Source organism: Petromyzon marinus, chromosome 23 (genome assembly GCF_048934315.1).
Source record: "Petromyzon marinus isolate PM22_M1 ecotype Great Lakes invasive population chromosome 23, UKy_Petmar_22M1.pri1.0, whole genome shotgun sequence".
NCBI classification, from domain to species: Eukaryota; Metazoa; Chordata; class Hyperoartia; order Petromyzontiformes; family Petromyzontidae; genus Petromyzon; species Petromyzon marinus.
The window spans coordinates 3898975-3925217 of NC_133689.1; the positions used below are offsets into that span (position 1 = coordinate 3898975).

Below are 26243 nucleotides of genomic sequence, written 5' to 3' on the forward strand. Positions count from 1 at the left end.
CATCAACAACAATGACAACAACAACAACAACAACGGAAACAATGGCGGCGTTGCTGCAAAATGAGACCGACTCGGCCGAATGGAACGAGACTGCGAGCGAAGCGCTTCCAACGGGGGCAATAACGCAACGAGGTGGCGGGCTCACGGCAGCCCCACTGGGCACGGTTGCGTGGGGGGGGGGGGGGGGGGGTCCGTTCCTGAGTGACTCCTTGGCCCCGGTTAAAAAATAATATGAACTAAAAAAGAGCCGCTCTCGGCCGAAGTCGAGTGACTACGGCGGAGTAATTAACAGCGTTCTCCCGGCACCGCGGGGAGCGAGAACATCCCGCTGGAGGGGATTTGGCCTCCTGTTCCACGCTCCACAATCTCGCAAGTGGTGGGGAGTGCACACAGGTGACCTGCCGATGGACTAACTGCGGTGTTGCCATGGGTGGGGGGAGGGCGGTGGGGGGGGTTCAGGATCTCGGACCAGGTTGGCTCAACCCATCACCTCACGGCAGATGATAAAATAAGTACCACTTTGTGGGTTCGTCAACACTAGTCTTTGGTTTTATTCGGTAAAGTCACGTAGGTAAAAAAAATAAAATAAACAATTAATTTAATTTTTATTTGTTTTTTACCTACGTGACTTTACCGAATAAAACCAAAGAGTATGAACTCTTGCAGTCACGAAAGCTTCAAATCTAGAATTCGTCAACACTGTTTGTGTCCTATGGATGGACTCTTTCCACACCGTAGAAATGTGGAATTTCCACCAAAGAATTAGGACTGTAAATGGGGCGGGGGGGGATGGCCACCACCTCATTACTCATTTGAGCAGGAAATCGCTTTGATTGTTTTTTTCCGAGGCTAATAGCATAAGCCCTTCATGCCGAAGTTATAAATCAAAAGCAAAGCCACCCACCTTGGCTTTTTTTGTGGAATGCAGATTTATCCGGCGCCGTTTACGACTTCTCGCGGAGTTCGCCGTGCACGCTGTGCCAGGACCCGGTGGCGGAACGACGCCCCGACCCAAATGTGTAGTTAGGTGTTGCCGGGGTCGGCATCAGTTGTACATTCCCTCGAGACTATGGCGCTTATATACGGGCCCCCTTCTCGTTGCTTTGTGCCATTTGCCCCCCCCCCACCCCACTCACCCATATATGTAAATAAAAGCATTGCCGTTGATAAATGGACGTAAATTATACGAGTGTCGAATTTAAAGCAACACGGAAAATGAACGCTCAAAAACACTTGCGACTCTGTTACGGACTCTATAAATACGAGTTATCCCATTACAACGGTGGTGCATTCGCACCGTAAATTCCACGTTTGAATAACGACCCAAATTTATTAAATTTTTCTGTTCCAGCATTTTGGTTTCGCGTTATAAAAGAAAACATTTCAATGAATGGGCTTCTTAGGGGGGAGGAATGGGTTCGGAGGGGTGGCGCAGCCGTCCCAACCTGAGTTAGAATCCCGCGCCAGGATAGCGCCCACCGGCTGGAACGATGTCAGAATCAATTGTGGGCCTCCAGCTTACGCGCCAAACGAAGAGTTGGAAACACGCGCGAGAGAGAAAGAGAGAGAGAGAGATAGAGAGCGAGAGCACGTCCGCGGTGGGAGACGGTGAACATCCACAGCGCTGGGCGGATTGTTATTCCAAGGGATCGCGGGGCGTGACGGCGGCTTGCGGGAGGGCCTTCGCTCCAGCGGTGAACCTGAGCATGGCTGAAGCTGATCATGAACGCATAAACGTTATATATATTAAAAAAACACTACATGGAGTAAATATATATTCGGAGACTTTGCAAGGTTCCGCGATATTCGCCCACAAGAAGCTAGATCACACGTGCTCCTTTGTGTGTACGTACGGAGGGTTGAACTTATTTCTCACCTACACGTGTCAACCCATACGGTTCACGCGTATTCTCGTGCAGGGAAACTTAGTTTTCAGGTCCATTCGGCGTACAGCCGTTTCAATACGGGCATAAAATCATTGTCTCTTTTTGTTTTTCTCCCTTGTGATGGGACTTTGTAGGATGAACGTTGAGATTTATAAGGCGCACGGGGTGACCAATAAGGTCTGAATTGGTCTGTAATAAGGTAGGGGCAATGATAAGGAAGTTGACTGCTATGCGCAGCGTACGTAGCCAACCGTGCTAATCGGAGGTGCAGTGGAAGGACGAACTACAACAACAACAAGAAGAACAACAACAGCCTTCCCACGACGTTACGCAACGCGCAGGCGTGCACAGGTGAGCATGGAGGGATACCATCCATCAGCACTCGTACCAGTCCTTGGCCCCCTCTCTCTCACCAACGTGCGCTGACCAGCGCGGTGAAGTATGGTCAGACAACCTCCATGGCCGACACAGCAATGGGGAGGCCTTATAAAGAATATAAATAATAGCTATTAATGAATTATTTAGCATTATTATGCAATCGAGCAAGACAAATCATTAGTGCGTTTACGACCAGCGGAATATCAAATAAACCAGTTTTTCATCATATTAAGTACCGGGATTAATTCTGTCACTTGACTTTTACGACAAGTCGCCCACAATTAATGTATATGTTACGATAACCACGACGAGGCTTGCTAGATTACTCCAGCAAAGGCTTGTCCGAGCCCAGAAGCGGCGAGCGGCGGCTAACCACCATTTGTTTCCAGGTCGTCAAAATCTGCCCTCGTTAAATTCTTCAAAGAACAGCCCGGCAGCGAGATCTCTTGAAGCCGCGAGGCATCAGGCGCGCCGGTGGGCAGGGCAGAGTCTGTTGTTGTGACACCTTGCTGCGCGAGTGAGACATCCAGCCCCCCCCCAACGTGGGCACCGGGGGGGGGGCAGGCGAGTGGCAGTCCGTGGCGGACCGCGCTGTGACGCGCCGTCGAAGTGACAGCTCTCGCGAGACGTCACCGGCGATTATTTCGCTGCTCATTTTTTGGCAACCCCACAGCTGGGGCGAGTGCCTCCCCCCACTCCCGTGTTAACCGTCGGCGTTGTGCGACGGCACCCTGCGCGGATTTCGGGAGTGGAAGCGGAACGGCGAGCGCCGCGCTGCGAACCCCGGCGGACCCGGGTTCGATTCCGGATCACGGCGAACGGCAGCCACGATTGATCTCAACCGGTCCTGGGCCTCCCCTAGGTCGACTCAGCCTCAAATGAGTACCTGGTGCGGTGTGTGTTAAACATCGCCACTGGTGTGACAAAGGCGGGCGGGCGTGGTGCTGGCCACCCACCCCCTCGTGTGCCGTGCCAGCCTTGATAGGTGCTCGCTAACCACTTTTCCCAAAAGGGCTATATATTGGGGATCTTTGTATTTATTGTACATTGCATACAAACTCGTAAGGTGTGCCTTATTGTGTACCATTATCGGTGGCAGTATAGATGCATGTGGAGCAGGGCCCGGAACCGATTCGGATGTCGCTCGCCACCACTGACTTTAGCCGTGGTCAGGAGTCCAACTCAAGCCCGCGCAAGGTATGGAGTGCGGCGCCCTAACCACCGTGCCGCCACTCAACCGCAGGTGCGAACGCAAAACGCATTTGGAGGAGCCAGACGGCAATGTAAATAAATTACATTAATCACGCGCTCTTTCTATTGACTTATTTGTGCTGTACATCACAAACAAGTAAATAGATACACAAATAGAGAGTTCATCTTCTTTGGTTCTTTCGGTAAAGTCACGTAGAATGAGAATAAAATAATAAATTGATACAATAAAATAACACAATAATATTCTCACGACGTTTCAGCCACAACACAAGTGGCCTTCATCAGGTGAAGGGGACGAGACTGTCTGATGAAGGCCGCTTGTGTTGTGGCCGAAACGTCGTGAGAATATTATTGTGTTATTTTATTTTATCAATTTATTATTTTTTTCTCATTCTACGTGACTTTACCGAAAGAACCAAAGAAGATGAATCCTTGCAGTCACGAAAGCTTTAAATCGAAACAGAGAGTTGGCCAAGGGAATGACAAACTACGGAGTTTCAGGAGATAATTGAGAGAACCGAAATCGAGAGAGAGAATAAACGCGTCTCGAACCGCAGCACCGCCTGCTCCGAATCACGAACGACACTGGGCAAGGCGCTGCACTACCAGCGGGCAACAGCAGCACACCACTGGGCAAGGCGCTGCACTACCAGCGGGCAACAGCAGCACACCACTGGGCAAGGCGCTGCACTACCAGCGGGCAACAGCAGCACACCACTGGGCAAGACGCTGCACTACCAGGGGGCAGCAGCAGCAGCACAACACTGGGCAAGGCGCTGCACTACCAGCGGTCAACAGCAGCACACCACTGGGCAAGGCGCTGCACTACCAGAGGGTAGAAGCAGCACAACACTGGGCAAGGCGCTGCACAACCAGGGGGCAGCAGCAGCACACCACTGGGCAAGACGCTGCACTACCAGGGGGCAGCAGCAGCACAACACTGGGCAAGGCGCTGCACAACCAGGGGGCAGCAGCAGCAGCACAACACTGGGCAAGGCGGTCACCCATGGTGCGGAGCAGGAGCCGCGCGCCCGTGAGGAATACCGCGAGAGGCGCGGAGCCGGGTGGTGGTGGTAGTGGGTGGTGGTAGGGGTGGGTGGTGGTGGGTGGTTGGTGGTAGGTGGTGGTGGGTGGTGGTGGGTGGTGGTAGGGGTGGGTGGTGGTTGTGGCGGGTGGTAGGTGGTGGTGGGTGGTGGTGGTTGTGGGTGGTGGTAGGGGTGGGTGGTGGTTGTGGCGGGTGGTGGGTGGTGGTGGTGGTGGGTGGTGGTAGGGGTGGGTGGTGGTTGTGGCGGGTGGTGGGTGTTGGTGGGTTGTGGTGGGTGGTGGTGGGTGGTGGAGACTGGGTGGTGGTGATGGGTGGGTGGTGGTGCTGGTGGGTGGTTGTGGTGGGTGGTGATGGTGGGTGGTGCTGGTGGGTGGTGGTGGTGGGAAGTGGTGGGTGGTGGTGGTGGGTGGGTGGTGGTGATGGTGGGTGGTGATGGTGGGTGGTGCTGGTGGGTGGTGGTGGGTGGTGGTGGGTGGTAGTGGGTGGGTGGTGGTGGGTGGGTGGTGGTGGGTGGTGCTGGTGGGTGGTGGTGGGTGGCGATGGTGGGTGGTGCTGGTGGGTGGTGGTGCTGGGTGGTGGTGGGTGGTGGTGACGCGGTTTGCACAGAGCACTGGGCCGCGACGGCTGCGTTTGGCTTTGGCGATGGCACGGAGTGAGTGAGTGAGAGAGTGAGTGAGAGAGTGAGTGAGAGAGTGAGTGAGAGAGTGAGAGAGTGAGTGATGGAGTGAGTGAGAGAGTGAGAGAGTGAGTGAGTGAGAGAGTGAGTGAGAGAGTGATTGAGAGAGTGAGTGAGTGAGAGAGTGAGTGAGTGATGGAGTGAGTGAGAGAGTGAGTGAGAGAGTGAGTGAGTGAGAGAGTGAGTGAGTGAGTGATGGAGTGAGTGAGAGAGTGAGTGATGGAGTGAGTGAGAGAGTGAGTGAGTGAGTGAGAGAGTGAGTGAGAGAGTGAGTGAGAGAGTGAGTGAGTGAGAGAGTGAGTGAGTGAGAGAGTGAGTGATGGAGTGAGTGAGAGAGTGAGTGAGTGAGTGAGAGAGTGAGTGAGAGAGTGAAAGAGTGAGTGATGGAGTGAGTGAGAGAGTGAGTGAAAGAGTGAGTGAGAGTGTGAGTGAGAGCGTGAGTGAGAGAGTGAGTGATGGAGTGAGTGAGAGAGTAAGTGAGAGAGTGAGTGAGAGAGTGAGTGAGAGAGTGAGTGAGAGAGTGAAAGAGTGAGTGATGGAGTGAGTGAGAGGGTGAGTGAGAGAGTGAGTGAGAGAGTGAGAGAGTGAGTGATGGAGTGAGTGAGAGAGTGAGTGAGAGAGTGAGTGAGTGAGAGAGTGAGTGAGTGATGGAGTGAGAGAGTGAGTGATGGAGTGAGTGAGAGCGTGAGTGAGTGAGTGAGAGGGTGAGTGAGAGAGTGAGTGAGAGAGTGAGTGAGTGAGAGAGTGAGTGAGAGAGAGAGTGAGTGAGTGAGAGAGTGAGTGATGGAGTGAGTGAGAGAGTGAGTGAGTGAGAGAGTGAGTGAGAGAGTGAAAGAGTGAGTGATGGAGTGAGTGAGAGAGTGAGAGAGTGAGTGAGAGAGTGAGTGAGTGAGAGAGTGAGTAAGAGAGTGCGTGAGTGAGTGAGAGAGTGAGTAAGAGAGTGAGTGAGTGAGAGAGTGAGTGAGAGAGTGAGTGAGAGAGTGAGTAAGAGAGTGAGTGAGTGAGAGAGTGAGTGAGAGATTGAGTGAGTGAGAGAGTGAGTGAGAGAGTGAGTGAGTGAGAGAGTGAGTAAGAGAGTGAATGAATGAGAGAGTGAGTGAGAGATTGAGTGAGTGAGAGAGTGAGTGAGAGATTTAGTGAGTGAGAGAGTGAGTGAGAGAGTGAGTAAGAGAGTGAGTGAGTGATTGAGTGAGTGAGAGAGTGAGTGAGAGAGTGAGTGAGTGAGAGAGTGAGTGAGTGATGGAGAGAGAGGAAAGTCACTTGGGGGGTGCTTTAGCAAAAGGGAGAGGAGTTCGTGAAAGAAGCACGGTGTGGCATGGCGTGTGTAGGGGGGCGGGCAGCGGGAGGGTGGGGGGCAGGGGGGGCAGTGGAGAGGGGGGGGGTCACGTTTTGCGAGCGCGCGTTGATAGCAGCCAACTGGGGCCGAGGGAGCTTCTGAGGCCATGGAAAGGCGATCACGGCCCGGGCCCAGTCCTGAACATGGACCACGTCATCAAACGTATTGTATGCTCACGCGTGTGTGTAATGTGTGTGTGATGTGTGTGTGTAATGTGTGTGTGTGATGTGTGTGTGTGATGTGTGTGTGTGTGATGTGTGTGTGTGTGATGTGTGTGTGTGATGTGTGTGTGTGATGTGTGTGTGTGTGATGTGTGTGTGTGTGATGTGTGTGTGTGATGTGTGTGTGTGATGTGTGTGTGTGATGTGTGTGTGTGATGTGTGTGTGTGTGATGTGTGTGTGTGTGATGTGTGTGTGATGTGTGTGTGTGTGATGTGTGTGTGTGATGTGTGTGTGTGATGTGTGTGTGTGATGTGTGTGTGTGATGTGTGTGTAATGTGTGTGTGTGATGTGTGTGTAATGTGTGTGTGATGTGTGTGATGTGTGTGTGTGTGTAATGTGTGTGTAATGTGTGTGATGTGTGTGTGTAATGTGTAATGTGTGGGTGTGTGATCTGTGTGTGTAATGTGTGTGTGATGTGTGTGTGTGTGATGTGTGTGTGATGTGTGTGTGTGATGTGTGTGATGTGTGTGTGTAATGTGTGTGTAATGTGTGTGTGCAATGTGTGTGTGTGTGATGTGTGTGTGTAATGTGTGTGTGTGTGATGTGTGTGTGTGATGTGTGTGTAGTGTGTGTGTGATGTGTGTGTAATGTGTGTGATGTGTGTGTGTGATGTGTGTGTGTAATGTGTGTGTGTAATGTGTGTGATGTGTGTGTAATATGTGTGTGATGTGTGTGTGTGTGATGTGTGTAATGTGTGTGTGTATAGTGTGTGATGTGTGTGTGTAATGTGTGTGTAATGTGTGTGTGTGTAATGTGTGTGTAATGTGTGTGTGTGTGTGATGTGTGTGTGTGTGTGATGTGTGTGTGTAATGTGCGTGTGTAATGTGTGTGTAATGTGTGTGTGTGATGTGTGTGTAATGTGTGTGTGTAATGTGTGTGTGTGTGATGTGTGTGAAATGTGTGTGTGTAATGTGTGTGTAATGTGTGTGTGTAATGTGTGTGATGTGTGTGTGTGATGTGTGTGTGTAATGTGTGTGTGTGTGATGTGTGTGTAATGTGTGTGTGTGATGTGTGTGTAATGTGTGTGTGTGATGTGTGTGTAATGTGTGTGTGTGATGTGTGTGTAATGTGTGTGTGTAATGTGTGTGTGTATATTGTGGGGAGCGGTAGTGTAGCGGTCAACGCGCTGTGCTACAAACCTGGCCACCCGAGTCCGATTCCCACTCACGGCCAACACCAGTGACGATTATCTGAAACCGGTCCTGGGCTCCCCTAGGTCGACTCAGCCTCAAATTAGTACCTGGCGCGGTGTGTAAAACATCGTCACTGGGGAGACAAAGGCGGTCGAGCGTGGTGCTGGCCACCCACCCTCTCGCGTGCCGTGCCGGCCTTCATAGGTGCTCGCTAACAACACTTGTCCCAACAGTCTTTTAAGGCTATACGGGGGATCCTTGTCTTTGGGTATATCAAAAAGTGCGTTTCAATTCGTGGAATATTGCTCGAGATTAGGCGCACTGGCTCTGTGGGTGTACCATGTGTGTGTGTGTGTACACGCCTGGCCATCTGAGAGGTGGCCACATTGGCAGTTCAGTACAACAACAAATACATGATATATAACTCTCCGCTTGTGATTATGAACGGTACCCCCATGGTGTGCGCCCGTTGAGTCTGTTTATTTGACTTTCTCTCTATTTTGCTGCACGTGAAACTAAACAACTCAATAGTGGGTTTGGCCCAACGTCTCGGACGGAGCAGGGACGTTTTGCCTGCAAGAGAGTCTTGAGACTCGGCATGGCTCGTCCGGGCAAATGTCCGACATTTCGTTGCACGTGCTGGGCAGAGCTTGTTCAGGAACTGGAGTTCCAGTTCCTGAAGATTAAGTTCCTTGTCCGGGGGATAAGTTTCAGTTCGCACAGCTGTCAACACATACGGTTTGCCCCGTATTCTCGTACAGGGAAATTGAGTTTTCAGGTCCATACGGCGCACAGCCGTTTCAATATGGGCACACACAAAAAAAACTCTATTTGCTTGTGTTTCTCCCTTTTGATGAGACTTTGTAGGATGTACGTTGAGATTTCTAAGGGGCACGGGGTGACCAATAAGATCTGAATTCGTCGGTAATGAGGTAGGGCACTGATGAGGGGTTGACAGGTATGTAGTGATGAGTGTAGTGATGAGTGTAGTGGTGAGTGTACTAGTGGTGAGTGTACAAGTGGTGAGTGCAGTAGTGGTGAGTGTAGTGGTGAGTGTACTAGTGGTGAGTGTACTAGTGGTGAGTGTAGTGGTGAGTGTACTAGTGGTGAGTATACTAGTGGTGAATGTACTAGTGGCGAGTGTAGTGGTGAGTGTACTAGTAGTGAGCGTACTAGTGGTGAGTGTAGTAGTAGTTATTGTCTATTGTTTGTGTTTCTCCTTAGTGATGGGACTTTGTAGGATGTACGTTGAGATTTATAAGGGGCACGGAGTGACCAATAAGATCTGAATTTGTCTGTAATAAGGTAGGGCACTGATAAGGGGTTGACAGGCTTACGTTCAAATATATATCGAGGACCACGGAGAATCGAAGGTTCGGTTCCTTTGATTTTGAAGTGTTAGCGACACTCTGCAAAGTGCATCGATGTATATATATATTTTTACGAAACAAAGTGCTTGAGTTACGAGGGAAGGGAAAACAAAAGATAAACATTAAATCCATAAAGAAACGCAAACGGGTTGCGAGCCGCTGGGGTGTCCCGGATCCCTCCCGGCCAACCCACCCAGCCATCCGGCCCCAACATCACCCCCACTTCTCGAGGAGTCGGGCGGCGGAGGGACATCCATCACGAGCGAGCGCTCGGCTCGGGAAGACGCGGCAGCAGCCCCACCACCAGCACGGTGAAGCAGACTGAGAGTCGAGGTGAAGCAGGCTGAGAGTCGAGGTTGAAGCAGGCTGAGAGTCAAGGTGAAGCAGGCTGAGAGTCGAGGTTGAAGCAGGCTGAGAGTCGAGGTGAAGCAGACTGAGAGTCGAGGTTGAAGCAGGCTGAGAGTCGAGGTGAAGCAGGTTGAGAGTCGAGGTTGAAGCAGGCTGAGAGTCAAGGTGAAGCAGGCTGAGTGTCGAGGTGAAGCAGGCTGAGAGTCGAGGTGAAGCAGGCTGAGAGTCGAGATGAAGCAGGCTGAGAGTCGAGATGAAGCAGGCTGAGAGTCGAGGTTGAAGCAGGCTGAAAGTCGAGGTGAAGCAGGCTGAGAGTCGAGGTTGAAGCAGGCTGAGAGTCGAGATTGAAGCAGGCTGAGAGTCAAGGTGAAGCAGGCTGAGAGTCGAGGTTAAAGCAGGCTGAGAGTCGAGGTGAAGCAGACTGAGAGTCGAGGTTGAAGCAGGCTGAGAGTCAAGGTGAAGCAGGCTGAGTGTCGAGGTGAAGCAGGCTGAGAGTCGAGGTGAAGCAGGCTGAGAGTCGAGATGAAGCAGGCTGAGAGTCGAGATGAAGCAGGCTGAGAGTCGAGGTTGAAGCAGGCTGAAAGTCGAGGTGAAGCAGGCTGAGAGTCGAGGTTGAAGCAGGCTGAGAGTTGAGGTTGAAGCAGGCTGAGAGTCGAGGTTGAAGCAGACTGAGAGTCGAGGTGAGGCAGGCTGAGAGTCGACGTTGAAGCAGACTGAGAGTCGAGGTGTAGCAGGCTGAGAGTCGAGTGAAGCAGGCTGAGAGTCGAAGTGATGCAGGCTGAGAGTCGAGGTTGAAGCAGGCTGAGAGTCGAGGTTGAAGCAGGCTGAGAGTCGAGGTGAAGCAGGCTGAGAGTCGAGATGAAGCAGGCTGAGAGTCGAGGTTGAAGCAGACTGAGAGTCGAGGTGAAGCAGGCTGAGAGTCGAGATTGAAGCAGGCTGAGAGTCGAGATGAAGCAGATTGAGAGTCGAGGTTTAAGCAGGCTGAGAGTCAAGGTGAAGCAGATTGAGAGTCGAGGTTGAAGCAGGCTGAGAGTCGAGGTGAAGCAGGCTGAGAGTCGAGGTGAAGCAGGCTGAGAGTCGAGGTGAAGCAGGCTGAGAGTCGAGGTTGAAGCAGGTTGAGAGTCGAGGTGAAGCAGGCTGAGAGTCGAGATTGAAGCAGGCTTGAGAGTCGAGGTGGAGCAGACTGAGAGTCGAGATGAAGCAGGCTGAGAGTCGAGGTGAAGCAGGCTGAGAGTCGAGATTGAAGCAGGCTGAGAGTCGAGGTGAAGCAGACTGAGAGTCGAGATGAAGCAGGCTGAGAGTCGACGTTGAAGCAGACTGAGAGTCGAGGTGAAGCAGGCTGAGAGTCGAGGTGAAGCAGGCTGAGAGTCGAAGTGATGCAGGCAGAGAGTCGAGGTTGAAGCAGGCTGAGAGTCGAGGTTGAATCAGGCTGAGAGTCGAGATGAAGCAGACTGAGAGTCGAGGTTGAAGCAGGCTGAGAGTCGAGGTTGCAGCAGGCTGAGAGTCGAGGTGAAGCAGGCTGAGAGTCGAGATGAAGCAGGCTGAGAGTCGAGGTGAAGCAGATTGAGAGTCGAGGTTGAAGCAGGCTGAGAGTCGAAATGATGCAGGCAGAGAGTCGAGATTGAAGCAGGCTGAGAGTCGAGGTTGAAGCAGGCTGAGAGTCGAGGTGAAGCAGGCTGAGAGTCGAGATGAAGCAGGCTGAGAGTCGAGGTTGAAGCAGACTGAGAGTCGAGGTGAAGCAGGCTGAGAGTCGAGATTGAAGCAGGCTGAGAGTCGAGGTGAAGCAGATTGAGAGTCGAGGTTGAAGCAGGCTGAGAGTCGAGATGAAGCAGATTGAGAGTCGAGGTTGAAGCAGGCTGAGAGTCGAGGTTGAAGCAGGCTGAGAGTCGAGGTGAAGCAGGCTGAGAGTCGAGGTGAAGCAGGCTGAGAGTCGAGATGAAGCAGGCTGAGAGTCGAGGTTGAAGCAGGCTTGAGAGTCGAGCTGAAGCAGACTGAGAGTCGAAGTGAAGCAGGCTGAGAGTCGAGGTGAAGCAGGCTGAGAGTCGAGATGAAGCAGGCTGAGAGTCGACGTTGAAGCAGGCTGAGAATCGAGGTGAAGCAGACTGAGAGTCGAGGTGAAGCAGGCTGAGAGTCGACGTTGAAGCAGACTGAGAGTCGAGGTGAAGCAGGCTGAGAGTCGAGGTGAAGCAGGCTGAGAGTCGAAGTGATGCAGGCAGAGACTCGAGGTTGAAGCAGGCTGAGAGTCGAGGTTGAAGCAGGCTGAGAGTCGAGATGAAGCAGACTGAGAGTCGAGGTTGAAGCAGGCTGAGATTCGAGGTTGAAGCAGGTTGAGAGTCGAGATGAAGCAGGCTGAGAGTCGAGATGAAGCAGGCTGAGAGTCGAGTGAAGCAGGCTGAGAGTCGATGTGAAGCAGGCTGAGAGTTGAGGTTGAAGCAGGCTGAGAAACGAGGTGAAGCAGACTGAGAGTCGAGGTTGAAGCAGGCTGAGGGTCGAGGTGAAGCAGGCTGAGAGTCGAGGTGAAGCAGGCTGAGAGTCGAGATGAAGCAGGCTGAGAGTCGAGGTTGAAGCAGACTGAGAGTCGAGGTGAAGCAGGCTGAGAGTCGAGATTGAAGCAGGCTGAGAGTCGAGGTGAAGCAGATTGAGAGTCGAGGTTGAAGCAGGCTGAGAGTCGAGGTGAAGCAGATTGAGAGTCGAGGTTGAAGCAGGCTGAGAGTGGAGGTTGAAGCAGGCTGAGAGTCGAGCTGAAGCAGACTGAGAGTCGAGGTGAAGCAGGCTGAGAGTCGAGGTGAAGCAGGCTGAGAGTCGAGATTGAAGCAGGCTGAGAGTCGAGGTTGAAGCAGGCTGAGAATCGAGGTGAAGCAGACTGAGAGTCGAGATGAAGCAGGCTGAGAGTCGACGTTGAAGCAGACTGAGAGTCGAGGTGAAGCAGGCAGAGAATCGAGGTGAAGCAGGCTGAGAGTCGAAGTGATGCAGGCAGAGAGTCGAGGTTGAAGCAGGCTGAGAGTCGAGGTTGAAGCAGGCTGAGAGTCGAGATGAAGCAGACTGAGAGTCGAGGTTGAAGCAGGCTGAGAGTCGAGGTTGAAGCAGGTTGAGAGTCGAAGTGAAGCAGGCTGAGAGTCGAGATGAAGCAGGCTGAGAGTCGAGTTGAAGCAGACTGAGAGTCGATGTGAAGCAGGCTGAGAGTTGAGGTTGAAGCAGGCTGAGAAACGAGGTGAAGCAGACTGAGAGTCGAGGTTGAAGCAGGCTGAGAGTCGAGGTGAAGCAGGCTGAGAGTCGAGGTGAAGCAGGCTGAGAGTCGAGGTTGAAGCAGGCTGAGAGTCGAGGTGAAGCAGGCTGAGAGTCGAGGTGAAGCAGGCTGAGAGTCGAGGTTGAAGCAGGCTGAGAGTCGAGGTTGAAACAGACTGAGAGTCGAAGTTGAAGCAGACTGATATCGTATTCCCCTGCTGTATGGGATACAGTGTTGCCCCCTCGCACGTGCGGCTTTCTCGGGGTGCTCCGTGTTCCTTCCACACGTAAACGCTCATCATTGATCGACCGACAACACCTTCATAAACAGAGGACTGCAGAGCTTTGGTGCGGTGGGGTTGGGGGGGGGGAAGAGAATGTGGTTCCTCCTCTCGTCTCCAAGTCAATCTCTTGGAGAGAGCCGGCGAAATATATCGTGCGTCGGCGAGTTAAAGATGAAACTCATTGTTATATTTGTTTAACTTGTCTATCTAAACGTCGCTGCGGGGGGGTGGGGGGGTTGGCGTGGTGTGGGCGGAAATACATCGCCGTGGGGGAGGGAGGGGGGGTGGCGATGGTGGATCGAGTGGCTGCCTCCCAACGCCGCCGCTCGTCCAAGCCCAGCGTATTCCAGGCGCGGGCACCGCTAGCGAGGCCGCCCCCAATCGCTTCAGCCCGCACCGCCGCCGAAGCACGATTTGGCAGCGTGCGGCCTCGACGCACGTCCGTACGCGCGTGTGTAAGCGCTGAGCAGCACTCTTGGCTCGGAGACACTTGCGAAGCCCTCCCCCCCACCACCACCCCCATTCGCTTACCGTGCCAATTGTTTTTTTTTCATTTTATTTGCGAAAGCTCGATGTACTTTGTGCATTTGCCCACAATCTTCGCGGTGGATAAGCGGCGGCGGGGGGGGGGCGGCGGAGAGCGTCGTCTTTAAAGGCACGGCGAGATTAATTTCTGGACATTCGAGGGCCGGGAGAATCCGCGCAACGCCTCGCGTGGAGCCCGCTGCCGTGTTCGCCGTGCAGAAATCGACGCGAATCTCTTTTTGAAAACGCGTTTTGAATGTTGGCCCAATTTCTCATTTCGAGGCCAAACCCAAAAAAAACCCCAACACGCTCAAATAATGGGATTCGCCAAAATGTCCCGCAATGTAGCAAGGGCCCTTCCGACGAAGAGTCGTAAGACTCGCTGAGGCTTTTGTAGGTAAATAAAATGTGAATAAAATACACTTTTCATAATAGAAAGGTCTTTTGGGTTAAAACGCGTAAGTATGAATGTTGTGTCGTAACCCTCCACCACCCGACACAGCCAGTCAGGTTTGTCACGCAAAGACAAAACGCGCCAATTAGTTTACTAATTCAGCCCACCGGTGTGTTGGAGAGTAAATCCACAACATGTAACACTTGAGTAATACGTTTCGCTGGTAATTACATCCAACTAATTGGCGCGTTTTCTTTACGTGACAAACCTTACTGACTGTGTCGGGTGGTGGAGGGTTACGACACATTTATACTTACAGAGATCTAACCCAAAAGACCTTTCTTTTATGAATAATCTTGGTCGCGAAAGCCTACGTGTTAAAAATCCACTTTTATACCTTAAAAATACGTAATCGGATGTATTTTTATACCTTAAAAATACATGGACAGACGGGCTAACGGACACGTGACTACATGGACAGACGGGCTGACGGACGCGTGACTACATGGACAGACGGACTGACGGACACGTGACTACATGGACAGACGGACTGACGGACACGTGAATACATGGACAGACGGGCTGATGGACGCGTGAATACATGGACAGACGGACTGACGGACGCGTGAATACATGGACAGGCTGACTGACGGACGCGTGAATACATGGACAGGCGGGCTGACGGACGCGTGAATACATGGACAGACGGGCTGACGGACGCGTGACTACATGGACAGACGGGCTGACGGACGCGTGACTACATGGACAGACGGGCTGACGGACGCGTGACTACATGGACAGACGGGAAAGGCTGTCCGGTGATCGAGTCGAAAGATGTCGGCTGCCGATCAGCAATCTGACCACCAAAGCGCGAACGACGCCCGCTAGGGTATGCACGCGCAATGAGGTGGGATTTTTTGTTGTTCATTCCGTCAGCTCGTAAACGAACTGTGTGCCCCTACGAAACGGGAGGATGTATTCACTTAACTTTTCCGTCGGAAACAAAAAACAGTCACACTTGTATGAAGCCTCCATCACTCGAGGCAGAGACGGAGACAAAGGCACCTGGGCCCGAGGCGTTAACGCGGCCTCCATTCCCGCTGGCTCTGCGAGGGTGGGGGATCGACATTTGAGAAACCGCCAAATTTAAATTCATTACTAGCAACGAAACAGAAAAACCCCGTCAGAAAATCAGACGAAGCTTCGAGCTCGAGCCTCTGAATTGGCAGTGTGAGCCGTGGGGGTCTTTTTTGTAAACAAAAAAAATAATCATTCCATGAACTGCGTGGTTTTTTTTTTAAATTACATTCCAATTGTGCTGTCCGCAGTGTCACGAAAAAATAAAACTTCCACCAGGAAATGTCACGTTTGAGTTGTTGTACCGATTTGCTACACGCACGACGATCCCGTGTCGCCAGCTGCCCGGCTATTTAACACGGGAGATCCGTGGTGCTGCGTGGACACGACAAGAACAACACGAGCATTGATATCGCAGACAATAAGTACAGGGCCCTATTGAATACTGCACAACGAACAAACGGAGGTGTGAGTCGTCGCCCATTCTGCACCACGCGCTGTGTTAGTGAATGGCTCCAGACGAGGTGACATCTCAGGACTATCACTGATTCCAACATCGACATGTCTCTTGTCCACTCTGGGTGGCCCACGTTGTATAAGCCCTGCACCTTCGATTAGCACGGTTGGCTACGTACGATGCGAAAGAAGTTCAACATACGTGCATGCATACAAAGAGCGCATGTTGGTCCCACCCGTCAAATAAAACCACGACGTTTCACCCTCTTCAAAGCGCCCCGGGGAAGAAGGCGAATCAAGAGACAACGTCACATTCGCACGCGACATGCGCCGTGATGCGCAATCCCATCCGTCAACTCGCCGCACGCTCGAGAAGCCGGGTTTCGGTCCCCGGCGGGAGAGAGAAACTTCGCGTTGCCGACCCAGGATCTCAGAGCGTCGGATTTCAGAGCCGCACTCGGCCACAAACAGGAGAGCAGGCAGCTTGTGATTTTCCACAGCCGCTGTAAATGTCCGCGTGGTGACGATCATGGCGATGAGCCACTTCGTTGAGCAATAATTTTGTGATGGCCAGGTCGCTTCTGGAAGAAAAAAATAAAAGGGCTACGTGGCTTCAGTAGAGCCTTGCCTGGTAAATAAAAAAAACACCCCAATGTTTTAAAAGAGAACACGGCGAGACGGGCGATGCGACGTAACTTTAACGGGCCACGTTTGAGAGACTCAACTCTGTGCGATAACCGGCAACCAGACCAAGGTACAAATCGAATCGTGCTGTCACTTGAACACAGACGCCAAGCCCTGAATGTGTAGCAATTAAGTAAGAACATTCGTTATTGCGCACTCTTATGGGTCGAGTCCATCACGTAAGCGCATTGATTACACGTTGAAGTGGGCTCTCTGAAACAACAACAACAGCAACGTTTGAGTCTGTTTCAGAACTGGCTCAGACTCAAGGATGCATCCCGAACATGAGCCGGCCGCGGTGTTCCAGCTCTTTGTGCCGGAGATGCCGTAACGCATCTGGCCGTATCGCGCGAAGGTTTACACGCGGGTACAGCAGCAGGTCGCCGCGAGCTCGTGATTCGTAGGGCTGCTTTTATTGTGAAAATTGCTATATTAAGTGCTGCTTGTTTATCAAGGAATAGCCTCACACTCCGAGTCACGGTGACTCCTTTTCAGGAAGGGTCATGACAAGCTTTGCTTTATTTTTTTTTGCAGTCGAGGCACGACGATTTCAATGTACTGCATATTCCAAACGAGTATTTTTTTGGGGGAGATTTTATTAAGAAAAAAAAGGTGAAAATGTGCAACCTGAATCCGGCGCACAATCAATGGTCTACTCTTTCGCTCACGGCATCACGGGATCTCAGTGTACACTGTGAAGCAGGCGGTGCACAGTATTCTCACGGTCGATACACACACATACGCGCAGCGCAGCATTAACCAGGGTGGCCTGCGGGTGTCGAACCGCGATCACCTCGCAACAAGCGGCTAACGCGCTACATCTAGGGGGCCAGTCGTGTTGCTCTTTGTTGACGCGGTGTGCGCGCACTTACCGGTCCGCCCCTCTCCCCATCCATCCCTGGAACTCCAGTCTTTCCAGGCTCACCCTGCAAACAAAGACAAAAGAGAAAAGACAAAGATCCCCCGTATAGCCTTTAACATACTGCTGCGGCAAGCGCTGTTAGCGGGCACCTATTAAGGCCGACACGGCATATGAGGGGGTGGGTGGCCAGCACCACGCCCGACCGCTTATTGTTTCCTCAGTGGCGATGTTTATTACACTCCACAGCAGGTACTCATTTGAGGCACAGGACCGGTTCAGATAATCGTCACCGGTGTTGGCCGTGAGCGGGAATCGAGCTCGGGTCGCAGGGTTCATAGCGCAGCGCGCTAACCGCTACACCACCGCTCCCCACTGCAAGCAAAACACACACACACACACGGGTGATGAGCTTGATAGAGAGTCGGGCGCAAGTGGTCGTTAGGGGGCGCCTATTCAAGGTCAGCCCTGCGCACAGAAGGCTTGGTGTGGCGAGACCCCCACAAGGGGGCCGCCTTCGTCTCCCCAGTGCCGATGCTCGCAGAAGAGCACCAGGTGCTCGCTGAACAAATTCAACAACAACAACAACCCAAATGAACTCGTCAACAACGAGTGGCGCGTGCTGTGAAGACGGGTCATTGGCTGAAACGTCGTCAAATTATATACGTATAAAAATATGTATCTCTCTTTTAGGTCAGTGTTGTTGACAAAGTGCGCTGAGATTTTTTTAAAGTTCCTTTGCTCTGTCAACCGTCATTGTGCACCACTGCCGATGCAGCATCACCGCGGTAGTTAGTCACAGTCACTCACTTCAGGGCCGAGTGGCCCCCAGATGAGGCCCACGATGCAAGAATTCTTCAGAAGCCCCCCACCCCGTGAGAAATCTCTTTTAGTGTGGGGGGGGGGGGGGCAGCTGCTCCTCCTGCCGGATGTCGAAGCGACGTGCACCTTCGTCGCCTCGTGACAACAAACGCCAACGGCGCGTTTTGAAAAACGTTCAGAAGGAAGGAAACGTGAACACACGGCGATCACTCTCAGTTGACGAACCTGAGCATCGGCAATCTCCTGTCGGTGAGACGATGAGCCGATTAGAGGAGCAAGCGATGCCGCTGTTCCATTAGCCGCCACGGTGGCGAGATGTTAACTCCCTCGCCTCGGATGCAGGAGGTTGTGGCTTCGATCGAGACCCTGACGCCTGTATATGTGGAGTTTGCACGTTCTTCACGTGGTCGCGTGGATATTTTTCCCTCCACGTTGAGAATCGTGCGTTTAGAGTATTCGGCTGCTTTAAATTTCCACATGATAAGCCACTTCGTTGAGCTATCCTTTGCGATAGCCAAGCCGCTTCTGAAAAGGAGCTACATAGCTCGGTGGGCCTTACCTAGTAAAATAAAACATCGTTTAGTAATAGTAATCACGTTGGTGGGGGGTGACGACAATAATTTGACATGAACCCAGAAATGCCTTTGTCTATTTGTGAGAGCCATTGTCTCAGCAGGACGTAACAAGCCTTTAAAAAGAAGACATTCATGAGATCAAAATGTCCCCTTGCTGTCAACTTGTATCGCATTAAACAAAACGGTCTGAATGAAATCTATTCTCTATTTATCCAGACAACTGCCCAAAAATGACCGGGGGGGGGGGGGGATACTTTTTCCTACTATTTTTTGTTAATGCTTGCATGGAATTAGCTAAGAAGGCTTTCAGTGTCATGCATCTGTTTCATACTCAGACCGTGTCTCAAAAACATCAAGGTCTCATTTATCGTCGGTGCATTTTCGGAGCCAAATACGAAATAAAAAGCCTGCATTTCAGGACACAAAGCATGCACGCTTTATCCTCCACCCCCCCCCCGCCACCGAAAAAAAACTTTACACATTCGTCGTTTTATATAAATGAGTCTAAAAAGTACACAGCTTTTGTGCGATTCGACGTTTTTAAAACTCTGACATTTTAATGAATAGGGGGCGTCTCATTTTTATATGTTCCCATTTATCTTGCGGTGTAAATCATCGCGCGATGGGAAAAGTTATTTATTTGTTCACTTTTAAATGTAACCCCCCGGCTGCCCCCCGGTTGCCCCCCACAATACAAATATATATTTATATATTTCCAAAAGTGTCGTCTTGCCCTTGGCTAAACATTTTAAAGAAAGGCAGCAAAGCATGAGTTTGGCATTGAAGGCCATTGACACGGTGCAATTGCGCTCAAGGGATGCAATCATCTCCATTGTTGAACATTGTTCGTGCGTCGCTGTGGTCGCGTTGCGGTGAGTCGCCCCCAGAGTTTGAATCCCGGCCCATGGCCACCGACAACCAGTCGCAATTATCTAAACTGGTTCGTGTTGCCTCCCCTAGGTCGCGTAGGCCTCGAATGAGAGTGGTTGGTGCGATGTGTAAATGTTGCCAACTCGGGAGACGAAGGTGGCCGGGAGTGGTGTTGCCCACCAACCACCTCGTGCGCCGTGCCAGCCTTCATAGGTGCTCGCTAACGGCACTTGCCCCGCAAAATTCTGTTTGGGCTATAGGGGGGATCTTTGTCTGTGGGACCTTCGCATGAGGTGGCCAAGTGGCTCAGCGGTAGAGCGGGCGGCTCGCAATCGGAAAGTCGTGAGTCCAATTCTCGTTTGGAGGGTTCACTCGGCTCATCATCCCTGCAAGGGTCGATAAAATGAGTGCCACCTAGCGGGGGAAGTCAATAACAGTTGTCCTATGGGCAGACTCCATAGGAACTTGGAATTTCCACCACTGGCTCAGGGCTGTAGGCAGAAGTTGAGCAGCGCTCCGATGCTTATTTGAGTGGGGAATCGCATGGATTTGCATTGGCACGTCATGGAATTTCAGGGATATTTCGATTAATTTCATACTTCCATTCCAACGCGTGCATTTGTCCAACGAAATGCTGCTCCACGACATGCACCTTCCCCCCCTCCCCAACCCTACCCCTTTCGCCATTGTCAGAAATTATTAACTTTTTACTTTAATTCACAGTCATTAAATCCACTGCTAGATGAGCGCCTTCCAATGCTGCGTCCATGCCGTGGTGGTTGTTTGACCATACTTCCCCACGCTTGTAAGCGGTGAGCCCAAGTTTCAGATATCAGTTGTCACTGCTTTTAACTGTGGCCAGGAATTCAACTCCAAGTCACTGGACTCATAGAACCACTGTTCCACCAACTGATTATAATATATATAAAAGGCAAAGTTGTGAATATGTGTGTCTGTTCAAAATGTTTAGCGTACTTACCGACATGCAACAAACTTGAAATTTGCCATGTGGGTACTTTCCAGACTGTACACCATGCAAACATTATAAAAATACACTTGTGTTTTTTTTTTTTGGGGGGGGGGGAGCTCAATAATGCATATTTTTTCTACGGCAAGTGAGCTGTGACGTCAAATCTGTCACGTGACCCTCGCATGTGGAAGCGTAACGCATTGTAGTGTAGTGGTTAGCGCGCCGCGCTACGAACCCGGCGACACGAGTTCGAATCCCGCTCACGGCCACCACCGGTGACGATTATTTTAACCGGTCCTGGGCCTCCCCTAGGTCGACTCAGCCTCAAACGAGTAAGTGGTGTGGTGTGTCAACATCGCCACTGGGGAGACAAAGGCGTGGTGAATCCAAGTCCCGGGCGAAGCCGGGTAGTACAGCTATTATAATATATTTGATAAATAATCATTTACAGCCGTTTGGATGAAGTTCCTAAGCACACACTTTTCAACGTAAGGGAGGATTGATGACATAGCTTGCCAAATGATGTCGGCCGTGGCCAAAAATAAAATTCAGGTCACCGATTTAACGGCGCAGTGTGCTAACCACTGCACCACCGCTCCACCACGAGTCGCATGGCTGAGGGTTAACGGCAAATTACATACAAAGGGATTCTCAATATAATCATGATCATCCTCGCCATCATTTCGTACACCATGAATGTTGGGCTGTCCTAAATAACTTGTTCCATGCATATATATATTTTTTTACGACCGCAAATGTGAGAAAAGTTACTGCCTTCCCAGAGGCAGCTGACGCTCTCAAATGCGATATTGTGGAAACTATTTAATCGCAAGGGTCTGCACAGTTTGTATTTTGCTCCTCACAGTACATCCATCACGGGATGTGGAACACACACACAAAAAAAACAAAGATCCCCCGTAAAAGAGTGCTGCGGCGGGTGCTGTTAGCGAGCACCTATTAAGGCCGGCACGGTGGCAGACGAGGTTCTGGGTGGCCAGCACGACACCCGGGCGATCTCTGTCTCCTCAGTGCTGATGTTTACACACATTGCACCAGGTACCCATTTAAGGCCGAGTCGACCTAATGGAGGCCCAGGACCTCTTAGAGATATCCATCACCAATGCTGCCTGTGAGGGTGAATAAAACTGGGGTCGCCGGGTTCATCGTGCGGTCTCGCGAAGCGCTACGATACAATGTGGAGGGCACATGGACGTGCAACTTCCATTCCGGCCTCGCAGTGAGGAATGTAATGCCTCCCATCAACACACATTTGGAGATAAGAATGCAGATTCCGTCTGCATCATTGGTCTCGCGAATCTGGTTGCGGGCCACGTGAGCAGCGGAGGAGTACGCAGGGCAACGACGTACATCTGTGGGATATTTACTTCCCCCCCCCCCCCGGTTATATACTGTATACGTGTGTATATATTGCAATCGTGGTACTGGCGTCGTATGCTGAACTTCTTTCGCACCGTACGTAGCCAACCGTGCTAATCGGAGGTGGAATGCAATGAAGGAATGTACATTTTTAACCATAGCAGTGAGCAGTAGACGACATTGCGTACCTGTCACCCGGCAAGTAAGGGTGTTCTACGGTGAGGTCTTTCGGACAGAAACGCTCACCTGACCGTGAATATTCAGCACAGACACTCACCTGACCCTGCATTTTCTGCACAAACGCTCACCTGACTCTTAATTTCCCCTACAAATGCTCACCTGACCCTGAATATTCAGCACAAACACTCACCTGAGCCTGAATTTTCGGTACAAGTACAAACCGCGAACAAACCTCGCAACCTTTCTTAGCCAGAGATGTCAGAAGAGAGATCAGTAATCAGCGCACCACACTGTGTTAGCTCATATCCGGAAGATGCAATGCGCGTAGCTACTTATGAACTCCCTTCACTAGGTCTCATTAGCTCTGATAGAGGCACACATTTTACATGCCTATCAGACTGCTTGTGTAACCTGTCAATCAAAACAAAATGTTTAATGTCTCAGAGCTGGAAAATTGTGCCAAAGTGTGTGAAAGCAACAATGAATGGCTTGTTAATTTGGTGCAGTCATTGGTGACTCTGTCTGAGACCATCAACCTGCTAAGCTTGGGAACGCAGATTTCAAACGTGGACAGCTAAAACCCAGATTCAAACCCAGGCTTTCAGCAGTGCTGGCTCCGTGCTGCAATACAGCATTTACCCCCCCCCCCCCCCCCCCACTAGCATGAGCCAGTTCACAATCTCACAATCTCCAATTCCGTACTGAAATGCGTTTGAGATGCCTGTTTCCTACACGAAGGACAACACCCCAAGATGTTGTGCAAACAGAGCGGGACATCTTATCTTTTGTTCGGCTGACAAAAATTAGAATTTTGTTGGAAAGTTTTCATTAATGAAATCAAATTGGAAGAGAGGCAGGCGGGTAAAAGGCAGAAAGTGTGGTACGGCGATGATGATACGGTAATGCCGGGGAGAGAAGACACGTGACTAGAGACAGTCGTGGACAGGGGAGGTGTAGGAAAACTCTCGAACTTGGACTTGAACAGCAGAAAGGGGTCTCAAAAGGCGGACAGATTTTTTTTTCCAGAAACACGCGAGTCGCATCGGAGACAGACGGCCGGGGCAGAATACGCGTGCACCGACAATCCTCCATTGGTCATCAGTTTAACAAACCCAAAAAAATGTTGAATTAATTTTCGACCGAAGAGCCTAGGGGCACCCAATTATGACCATCATTGGCCCCAAGCCCAGGCTCTTGTTGACCCAGGAGTGAGGACGGGTGGGGTGCAGGCACGTGACTTTGTTCGGTTTTTACGCAGCCCCTAAACACAATGCAAATCCTGGAATTTATCATCCAAGTTTCCTCGGGGGGGGGGGTGGGGTGGGCGTGGGGGGGCCCTATGTCCATTCTGTAGGGAAACCCTTTCACAATTTCCAATGCAGCGGCCGCGCCGTCCACGCCGTATAAGGCGGGCGTCCTTGAAACCTTTTGTGCTGCTAATGCCCCAGCCCGTCGATCGCACGTCCCGGACGATGAGGCCACCACACCGCACGTGCATGCAGCGCCAGGGTCCGCACTCAAGGGCCCGCTCCGTGCGGTCTAATGCGAAGCACATGGCCGGGCGAGGCGCGGTGGGGGGGTGGGTGGGGGGTAGGCGGGACGCCTCCGTTGGAGGTGCACAGAGCACCAGACGTTCTCACCACCTGAAAACCACCGTTCGTAAAGTAGCATTCGCGGGCAGGTATTTACGAGGGTTAGGTCGGCTGCCACATGCCGGCTTCTCGCTGGGAAATGTTTGCCTCCGTGCGGATAAGCCGTCGTTGGAGTGATCGAGGAGGATTTTGGCCTCGCGTTGTTGAGTGTTTTCGGAGTTGCCCGGGAGTTGCATTCCGGCTGCAATTGCCTTCCCCGTGGTGTGTCGGTTACGTTTCAGGACAGGATCCGCGATGTTCACCCCACACTTCGTCGTGTGATCAGAGGAGTTCTGCTGAGCTATGATCATATTTAAATCTACGCAACCAATGGCTATTTGACTTAGTACTGAGCCTGCTGATAAGTGCGCGACTACCACGTACTTAGATGGAATGGAATCTGCACAACCAGTATTTCCGTCGCTTTGTTAAAAGGAGAGAAACGCGTACTCACATTATCACGCGGAGGTGTCTCGTAAACATATTTAAACATATTTTTGGTGGTGTTCAGAGAGACCCAATGACAGCCGCAATTTTTTTCTGATGCCCTCCTGCATCGCGCGACTAACTTTTTCCGGCGAGATTTTTAGAGACTGAACCGAAGCCCGAAGGGAAATGACATTTGCTGAATCTTTAGGGAAAGAGGGGCACTGCCAAGACGCAACCCACGCTCCAAACGTTGGCTCACACTAATCTGGGCATTTGGAGTTGTTCGTACAAAATATATTTAAATCTTAGGAAACATGGGAATCTGTCCAAGGCGTCTGTGGCCAGATTGTGAGCGAAGGAGACCCTGAGTCTGCCACTACGTCCACTGCTCCGAGTTCAATGTAAACTAATAACATTTCACATCAGATGTCAATTACATTTTTTTTCAAGCTTTATCTTTTTTTTCTTCTTCAGAAGCCACGTGGAACAGTTTCATTTGGTCAAAGCTACCTCACAAGTGTTTTGCGATTAAGAATTATACACATGAAAAAAAGCTTAACTAATTCAGTCACCGTATCTGATTGAGATTTTTTTTTTGCAAAATTGCCACAGCGTAGGACGAAGATCTAGAGACAATCGCGCGCGAGCTGATGGGATCAGAAGCGGGAGCTCCGTAATGAATCAAGCCCCCCGTAATTGAACCATGACTTCCGCACTTGATCCGGATTTAATTATGCCGTCACATTTCATTCATCACGGATAAATGAGACCAGACAGGCTCGCACGTCACTGAGGCGCATTGCCACCCTTGCACAATCTTACTTCCGATATCGACTCCAAAAGCGCTGAATTCGTTTTAAATCACACAGCGAGTAGACTCACATGGTCAATGCTGAGCCATGGGAAAGTTCCCTCCGGGACAATTTAAATCAAACATAGATTTACCCGCAAGGCACCGATGCCTCGCTTAAGCGATGAAAGTCGAATCATACACTAACCCATGGGTTCGTATGTCAATTATTTTCGATTATTTTGCACAGGGTAAAGGCACAGCCATGCAATTGCTTGCTCAGGGCACCGCTGATGGAAAGGGCTCTACTAGGGCGAACTCTGAAGCAGTTGCTTTTTTGGTCTGCTCTTCCACATTGACCGCAGGTGTTAGTAGAACGAGGTGGACGTATCCACAATTTATCCCACCACGCGCGACCTACCGATGGACTAACTGCGGTGAAACCCATTTATATGGCTGGGTGGACGGAGATAGTGGTGTGGGCGATTTTAACATTTGATCAGCTAAGGTTGATAACACAGACACGGAGACACATAGACAGAGAGACATAACACAGAGACACACAGCGAGAGATACACACATAGGCACACAGAGAAACAACGCCTCTGTGTCGAGGCCTTAAAAAGAGAAAGAGGGGGGCAGAGAGAGAGGGGGGGGGGTAGAGAAATTAGCATGTCAATGCAAGGCCGTAGCCATGAAGTCAACATTGGGGGGACCAAATCTTCCAGGGGGTCTGGGGTCCCCCCCAGAAAAAAAATGTAAATTTGATAACGAATTTCCTGCCATTTCCTGCATAAAATATTTAAAAAATTTCACCAACACATGGGATGGAATTTTTTTTAATTTCATACAATGTCTAAGAGTGTATTGTATTACATTGCTCTGTTTTTTTCTTTTTTTACCTTTTCTTGTTTCATAGTATGTAATGGCAGAGATTAGGGATTCATAAAGTGCAACGCAATCATATAAACAGAAATCTATGCATTATTATATGAAGACAAGTCCAGATTTTGTGGCCAAGGTTTAGCAAATTGTTATTTTTATTAACATAGCATCGCAATAATTATTAAAATATATATTTTATAGCAATATATTGGGGGGGACATTTTGAGCATATTTGATTATTGGAAGGAGGATGTGTGTCCCCCAATATATATTATAATTATTATAATTACGGCCTTGTGTCAATGAGAGACTTGGAGCTTTTGTGACTGCAGGAAATAATATCGCGACAACACGGGGACACACAGAGAGAGAGAAAGCACACTTAATCAAACAAACTGAGTAAAATTAGGAAATGTAATGCAATGCAACACAGAGAGTCGGTCAACACACACTTAACGCATAGCCTGGTTGATTACGTTCTTCCAAAGATTGCTCAACTAAGCAAGATAATTGAAGCAAACGCGATTAGGCAAGGGCAGGAGGCAAGGCCCCGCATGGCTAGGTCCCGCATTTTAAAGTTCCAACCTGGACATCGCTTCCATGC

General features: G+C 50.8%; 1 protein-coding gene across 3 annotated transcripts in view; it reads right to left on the reverse strand.

The window, feature by feature from the left end:
- Nucleotides 1-26243, reverse strand: part of LOC116945196 (uncharacterized) — a 144623-nt gene that overhangs the window by 46514 nt on the left and 71866 nt on the right. For all 3 annotated transcript variants that reach the window (XM_032959463.2, XM_032959465.2, XM_032959464.2), the window contains one exon: nt 17124-17177. In XM_032959463.2, the coding sequence (XP_032815354.2) occupies nt 17124-17177 (54 nt within the window). The remainder of the gene's footprint in view (nt 1-17123; nt 17178-26243) is intronic.